This window comes from Lolium rigidum, chromosome 4 (genome assembly GCF_022539505.1).
Source record: "Lolium rigidum isolate FL_2022 chromosome 4, APGP_CSIRO_Lrig_0.1, whole genome shotgun sequence".
NCBI lineage: Eukaryota > Viridiplantae > Streptophyta > Magnoliopsida > Poales > Poaceae > Lolium > Lolium rigidum.
Window position 1 is genome coordinate 252,570,862 of NC_061511.1, and position 8,161 is coordinate 252,579,022.

The 8,161-nt window shown below is 41.9% G+C and overlaps 1 protein-coding gene across 1 annotated transcript in view; it reads right to left on the bottom strand.

Annotated features, from left to right (window-relative positions):
* Window positions 1-7,898, bottom strand: part of LOC124648596 (histone deacetylase 8-like) — a 44,004-nt gene extending 36,106 nt beyond the window's left edge. Inside the window, exons 1-4 of the mRNA XM_047188326.1 lie at window positions 7,842-7,898; window positions 7,518-7,634; window positions 1,390-1,440; window positions 1,000-1,297 (exon numbers count right to left, since the gene is read on the bottom strand). Of these exons, the coding sequence (XP_047044282.1) occupies window positions 1,000-1,297; window positions 1,390-1,440; window positions 7,518-7,634; window positions 7,842-7,898 (523 nt within the window). The remainder of the gene's footprint in view (window positions 1-999; window positions 1,298-1,389; window positions 1,441-7,517; window positions 7,635-7,841) is intronic.
* Between the last annotated feature and the right edge of the window lie 263 nt (window positions 7,899-8,161).

Consider the following 8,161-nt stretch of genomic DNA (forward strand, 5'->3'; position numbering starts at 1 on the left):
GCAACGATGGAGGATCTACAGTGCAACTCTAAGGCCGAGGAGTCAACAACTAGTTCAAGAGACAAGATCCTGTCGGAGGAGTCAGATGCCACATCCAACAAGGAGAAAACCTAGTTTAGCCATAGAAGGGAACTAGCTTCCTAAACCTAGCTCCTATTTAGCTAGAATCTATTCATAGCCCCTATAGCTAGTCAAATACTCTACAAATAGAGTTCGTGATAGGATTAGACTACGAGTCGTTCTTCTGGAGTTTATTTGAAGATTTACCTCATTGTAAAGTAGAAGGTTGTGCTAATTTTATGTAACAGAGTCAATATTGTAATTCTATAGACATGCCTTGGACCCGCATATGTTTCTGTTGTACCACTCTGAGCGATATAATACTAGTGGAACGGTGTTTCATTGGTGTTATATCAGACTTGCATACTACACCATGCAGTGGTATGTCGGGTCACCACAGCCTTGGCGCAATGGTAAAAGCTTCGGGTTTAAGTTGTGGAAACAGTCTCTTGCAAAAACTGAAAGGACAGACTGCGTACAATAATCTATTGTGGTCTAACCCTTTCCCGGACCTCGCGTAAAGCGGGAGCTTCATGCACCGGGCTACCCTTTATGTGTAGAATTTTATTTTAGATTTTTTAAAACTTTAAAAAACAATGTTTAGTGTTTGCAAATAAAAGGTTAAATGTAGCTCGGCTTTCGTTTGAAGTTACCCGCATGAAACTGAGATATTTAAATTGTATCTGTGGTGAAACTTTGTTGTACGGACTTGAACAAAATATTTTTTTTGCAAAAAATTACCTCCATCATTTTATTTTTGTATATGTTTGTTTTCTTTGTTTTAATCTGTATGAGATTTTCTTAATTTTCTCTGTTATTAATCTCTAAATAGTATTACTGTGGGGATGATGGTGTTATCTTTTAAGCTATAGTGAACTTAAAAAGTGAGCGGGTGCATCGTTCTTACATGAGGGAATTGCATTTGATTTGGGGGCTGACCTTGGGTGTGGAACTTGAGGAGGTCGCTGGTGTGGGCGGGGCTGCCGGAGTGCCAAGAGAGGAAGGGCGCTATGGGCCCTCGGCGGAGGATGGAGACCATGTTGCGGACGCGGTCGGCGCCATCGAAATGCTTCTCGAGCACGTCTAGAAACCCCGGGTCAAGGCCCGTGTCAAACATGCCGCTGCCGGCGTCGTGGGCCAGCATGCCCTCGTGCCAGAACACCGCCAGAGTTTCCGTCGCCCCCGCAACCACCATGGAGGACGAGGATGAGTCCGTCGCCGGCAGGCGCCAGAGTTTCTCTGTGGTGGTTCGTGTGTTCACCAGAGCTTGAGTTTGGCTCCGAGCACACAGAGAGGGAGGGACTATTTAAGACATTAAGCGTGACGCACTATGAGCAAAGCGATGAGTACACAGTGCAAGCTGCCATTAAGCGTGACTCCCTGATAAGCAAAGCGATAAGTACACAATGCAAGCTGCCAATAAGTGTGACTCCCTATTGAGCAAAGCAATGAGTACACAATGCAAGCTTCCATTAAGAGTGACTCCTTGATGAGCAAAGCGATGAGTACACAATGCAAGCTGCCATTAAGCGTGACTCCCAAATGAGCAAAGAGATGACTACACAATGCAAGGTGCCATTAAGCGTGACTCCCTGATGAGCAAAGCGATAAGTACACAATGCAAGCTGCCATTAAGCGTGACTCTCTGATGAGCAAAGCGATGAGTACACAATGCAAGCTGCCATTAAGTTTGACTCCCTGATGAGCAAATCGATGAGTACACAATGCACGCTGCCATTAAGCGTGACTCCCTGATGAGCAAAGCGATAAGTACACAATGCAAGCTGCCAATAAGCGTGACTCCCTGATGAGCAAAGCGATAAGTACACAATGCAAGATGCCAATAAGAGTGACTCCCTGATGAGCAAAGCGATGAGAACACAATTCAAGCTGCCATTAAGCGTGACTCCCTGATGAGCAAAGAGATGAGTACACAATGCAAGCTGCCATTAAGCGTGACTCCCTGATGAGCAAAGGGATAAGTACACAATGCAAGCTGCCAATAAGCGTGACTCCCTGATGAGTAAAGCGATGAGTACACAATGCAAGCTGCCATTAAGCGTGACTCCCTGATGAGCAAAGCGATGAGTACACAATGCAAGTTGTCATTAAGCGTGACTCCCTGATGAGCAAAGCGATGAGTACACAATGCAAGCTTCCATTAAGCGTGACTCCCTGATGAGCAAAGCGATGAGTACACAATGCAATCTGTCATTAAGCGTGACTCCCTGATGAGAAAAGCGATGAGTACAAGCGGCGCTATGCGTCTGCATCACCATGCAAGCTACCATGTTTCAGTCACTCAAAACATGGTGGCCACGGCAGCCGTTGCTCTAGTCCAAATGACCGACTTAGGGTGCGCCTTAGTTCGTTGTCGATAGCCGTGTCAGCAGAGAGATGCATGCAAAAGTAGCTGGGTTATTGCAACGGCTACACACCGACATTTCCAATAGACCATTTTCAAAAAAAGTTGAAATTTAAAAACTTGAGAAGACGTCGATTTTTATTCAGATGTATACATACTTTGCAAAATTTTATGCTAAAAACATTTAATAATCCTAATATGATAGTAGAAGATGTTGCGGTCGAGGCTGCATGCGTCGTTCCTGCCATCGCCGCCGCCACCACCATCGTTGTCGCCCGCCCTCCGGCTCATCCTTTGGCATCGGGGCCGGCGCCGACACACCACTAGGTCGACCCGAGCGTGAAGTCAACTAGGACGGCGTGGTGAAGACCGGCGCACCACGATAATTGGGAGGAGGAGGCTGGTATTTCAGCTAAAAAAAAGGCTGGTATCCGTGTTGGACCAGCGTCTCATCGACATCTCACCCATGCCACCATGAGCATTGTCCAAGGCTGTTGTAGCGGCCGAAGTAGGGGCTGAAGAAGCGGGCGAGCTCTGTCTCCCGTTCCCACAGGAGTGGGAGCCACGGATATTCGAGCCCATGATAGATCTACTTGTTGCGCCGGTGGCAGCTCGACCCGGCGTTGCGCGATCTAGGCACGTAGATCCACCCCCTCTGCAATCAGGGGAACTACCTATTGCGGGGTTGGAGATGTTCCAGTCATCATGTAGTATTCTGAAATCCGGCTGCACGAGAAGGCAGTGTTGGTGTAGCATCGTCGCTTCCTCCTGACGCTGGACGTGGACTCGTGAAAGAAAAGAAATAAGAAGCATTTGTGGAGCACATGATCGCTAATATAATCAGCTGAGATAGTGTAGAAAAGAAAACGCATATGGAGGTATAGAATACGGTTCGATGCAACAGGTCAGCTGTCATTTCTTTTTTCCATGAAGGGATCGATTCTTTCCAGTATTTTTTTTATACCATTCATATAAGGACAATAGGCCGCCTCATTAAAAACCTTCCAGTCTCCTTCGGTACCCTGGAAGGAAAAGAGTGCGGCTGAAACCTGCTGCCACAACAACCAGTACAGTTACAAATCTGTGACCAAAGTTACATCTTTAATTACATCGGGAATAATAAAACTAGGGGGATTGCAGTCCCAGAAAATAGAATTATTAGAATCAAAACAAGTTCTAGCTAACTTATGCGCCACCATATTTGCTTCTATAAAACAATATTGTATGGAGAAAGGCCCGATCGCTTGCCACCTGAAAGCAGAGAGCAGAGGCGGATCCAGGAATTTGTCGCTGCCTAGGCATGCCGTAAGCTGACTAATTTTTTTCTCTCGCACTAGTAAGCATGATATGAAGCAAATAGTGTTTTCAAAATTGTTTGAATTCGAAAATATGAATACAGTACATTACGCTTTCTACTGTACACAAGTTCATAACATATTTGAATATTCATAAATTCACAACAAATTATGTACGGACATTTTTGAATCGGAACAATTTTGAACTGTATGAACAATTTTAAAACTCACGAACATTTTTCAATTCTCCAGATATTTTTTGAATTGTATGAATATTTCTTGAATCTACCAAAAAAATTATACCTTTCAAACAACTAGCAGTGTGGCCCTCGCAAATGCGAGGGCATCCTTTTTAATTTGTCGAAAGTGACACTTTCCATTGTAGGGAAGTCCACAAAAATAGATAGATATAGATGTGAAAATTCAGGATTATAGTATGTGCACTACAAGAAAAAGTGCGTTAGAGACATTTTTGTAGAGACAATCGCCTCTATGTCTTTTAAATCGTAATCCCATTTGTAAAACGTAAGCATTTGTTTTTATTTTGTTTTCAGAAAGTATTGGAACTAGTGGCTAATTGCGTCAGATGTGCAGAGCTTGGCGTACACGATGATGATGAAAGTTCCAGTCCGGCTTTGCTTCCATAACACCAGATAGCAGTCTGCCTGGATTCCAAATATTGTTCTACAGTATGCAGTTTTATAACTGTCAAGCATCTCTTCCTCGCTGATTCTGTGACCATGACCAAACATCACGATATATGGTGGCTGGCGACAATACCTGGGAAGTGAACGTGCTTATTCATGGTCTAGTGGTGTGTAGTAATTTTAAGAATATTGCTGTTTGGATTTTTTGATCTTGTGCAGCAAGGAAGTTGTATTTGTGCGTTTTTTTTCTGTTTTTCCTTCCATAGGCATCTAGCTTACACAATACACACTCATATTTAATTTGTTTACAGTTTGTGAATCTCAGTGTATCTATATTGACCGTTTCTATGAATGAGTATTCAATTATCTTTTGTTCTTATGTCAGAATAATATTTTTTCGACAGAAAACATCTTTATATTATTCTATTATTGAATCTCCATATTTTTTCGACAGAAAACATCTTTATATTATGGCAGACATAAAAATGCACTAGTCAAGGGTACATGCTTCGCATGTTGAGATAAATAGATGATATTTAAAAGTATTTAACTTAGTTTTCAAGAAAGATGCATAATAAATACTATACTCTCACATCTGCGAGTGCTTTCTGTTAACACGTGCCTAGATATGTTAATCTCACGGAGTTTCTTGTCAAAGTAAATGCGCATAAATATTACTTCCACCATTTTAAAATATTTTATTTTCAGGACAGTCGAAAGCCAAACAACTTTAAGTTTATCCGAGTATATACTTGAATATATCAATATATAAATGACAATTTAAATTAATTAGATTTATTGTAAATTATATTTAGTGCTATAGGTTTGACATTATTGATGCTTACATATTTTTCTACAAATCTGGTCGCATTTGATTTTTTCTTTACTCAGGACAAACCTAAAACATTGATTATTTTGTATTGTAGAAACTAAAATTTTAAGAATTTTAATTTTAAATATAATAAATGGAGCCATTCCACTTACTAATAAATGATATCCGTGGGAAACATGACTTTATTCAGAAAACATGAGAAATATGGCAACTTGACCCTCGTTTTCGAGAACAAAAATAATACTGCACTTTGGAGGTTGTTCATGGATATAAATCAAAGAACTATACAAAGTTCGATTGCTCAGACTATACATATAAAATCTATTTGTAAAATCGAAGAAAAAATCAAGATCCAATAACAGTAAGACATACTATATTTATAAAAGAAAATACAAGCTGCTCCATGTAATTTAAAACGATTTTCTCATGTTTTTCGTTTCTCATAATTAATATTTTCTGCGTCATTACCGCGGTCGCTTTAATTTCTAGTTGGCCGCTAGCTACTGTAGAAATGCATGCACACTCTCGTGTGAGAGAGCTAGAAAATTCCAGAGAGCGCACGCGACGGTACAGATTATTCAAAAGGGTGGCTGCAACACAACAGTGGGGTAAGACGCAAATCCCTGCCTAGTCGGCCGTTAAAAATCTACCCGCAGTTTGTCTACTTTACTTTCTCGTTCCTCACAGCCATCTCTTCAGCTCAAGTATCCTTCTGCGGAATTGCCTCACACACGACATTTAGCGTACGACTCCTGTACGATACTTCCTTTAGAACGTTTTTTTAAGGGAAACGATTCTAATCGGTCGACCGATCGCGCGCCGCGATCGGTCGTTCCGTTCTCGCGCGAGCGTTTCCTTTGGGCTTCTGGCCGGCCAGTCGCTAAGGCCCACGTAACTAGCCCAACACCGATGTGATTGGCAACCCATATAGCTAGCACGGTTTCTCTCACGTATGCATGCACCGCGTAGCTAGCTCGGTGGAAAAAGAAGCATGTATGCATGCACATCGAGTACATAGCTAGCTTCCCTGCTTGCTTTACTTCCTAGCACGTGCATGTAGTCTAGTTTGGCTTCTACATGCTAGCTAAATTTATGCACCTCTACCACAATCTATGGTGTTGGTTGGTTTGCCTGGCCGTTATACTGAGGGCGTGCCATTGATGGTTCCAATTAAATTACAACAACTTGTCTTTGTGCCCGCCTGCTTGTGCTCCTCAATGCCTCGCCGCTGATGGGAGTGATGACGTTAAGGGTCTAAAACGATGGGGAATCGAGGGTAATGGGTTTTAGGTTGCCTTCTCCGGGCCAACGGACTCCAGAGATCCTTTCTTTTTGGTTGACGACGCTGAATCGCCGAGATCGGGTCCGACATGAAAAAGCTCCCACATGATTTTCTTGATGTTATATAAGTTCATTAATTTTGTAATAATTGCATATAAAATTGGTAGCTAAAAAACCTTAGAGATGTTGTAAAGTTTACCTTTGGTGTTCACCACAACTTTGCGATTTGTTGTAATCAACTATGATTTTTGTATAAATATCTAATGATTTTGTTGTAACTAATCATGTAACAAATTTGTTATTGCTTAACCAATTTTTCGTAGCCACAATGTTTTTTGTTGTAATAGTTGTCGATGTTTGATGCAATTATTGACTATTGTTGTAAACATCCAATATTTATGCCGGATTTGTTGTTGGTAATATTCAAGTGATTTTTGTTGTTGTAATTACTTGTGACTTTTGTGAAAATAGTTGGTGAATTTTGTTGTAATCCAGTCTGTATTAAATTATATGTTGATTGACCACTTTGCATACATATGAATTTTTTGCTGTAATAGCCTACATATGGAATTTTGTTGTAATAGCCTACGATTTTTAGTAAAACTATTGGCAACTTTTGTTGTAAATCAATTTACAGGAAAAATTTGTTGGTTTAACCACTTTATTGTATAATTACTTTTTTTATAAATTTTGCGACTTTTTTGTTGTAATAGTATTTTTTTTGTGGACACGGGGTGATTTTTGTTGTTGTAATACCTTGTGGAGAACGTAAATCAACAGTACAGTGGCATATTTGTTGTAATTGTTGGGAAGGTCGGACCCAAAAGGATATGCCCCTTACTTTTAAGGGAGGAAACCAGGATCACGGGTTGAGTTCGCAAATACTAAGGGGCATAAACGCAAAAGTTCGCTGCAGACGTTTCTGGACGTTGGATGATCATCTGACGGTCCTGACAGCAACCGATTTCTGGTCAAGAATCCACCGACCGACGGCTAGCGTGCCCCTTTTTTTAAGCTAACGCAACCTAATTACTTACGTGTGCCCAAAACTCTCTGGCCCAGTCCAAATCAAACTCAAACCCTGCCCACGCATCCTCATCCTCGTACAGAACAAGTTGCTTCCCCATCTTCTTGAAGATCCATTCCGTGCTGATCTGCAAATCAGTAACAAGTAATCTGCGATTGTTGCTGAAGTACTCCACAAGATTTGATGTATTTTTGTAAGAAGTAATAAGTGGCACTCGTCATAGGCGGACCTAACCATCCCTAAGCCCAGACACGCGCCGAGGCTTTCGCTAGCGACGCACCCTATTTTGATGAAAATTTGATGAATATTTTGATGAAAAATTAGCCGGGCTTACAGTACGTCCATACTTGATGAAAATTTTGGGTCCGCCTCTGTCACTCGCCTCTGCCATTGAAGCTCACATAGTTGCATCGAGCTCCCATCTCCGATTCAAGTCGAGCCAGCAAATCGCGAGGACTGATCTCCCTTGGCTGGTAGCGCCCTATCCCCTTCTCCTTGGGTCGTTATGCGCCCCATTCTCCACTTCTTATGCGCTAAGGCAATCTCCAACGGTGCCATCCGTTTTGTTTGGATGTGGTGGCATGTGGACATGAAACAGGCCGCCGTCCGTATGCGGGTGACATCGGCACCCCTCGGATCTGGAGGCAAGTAAGC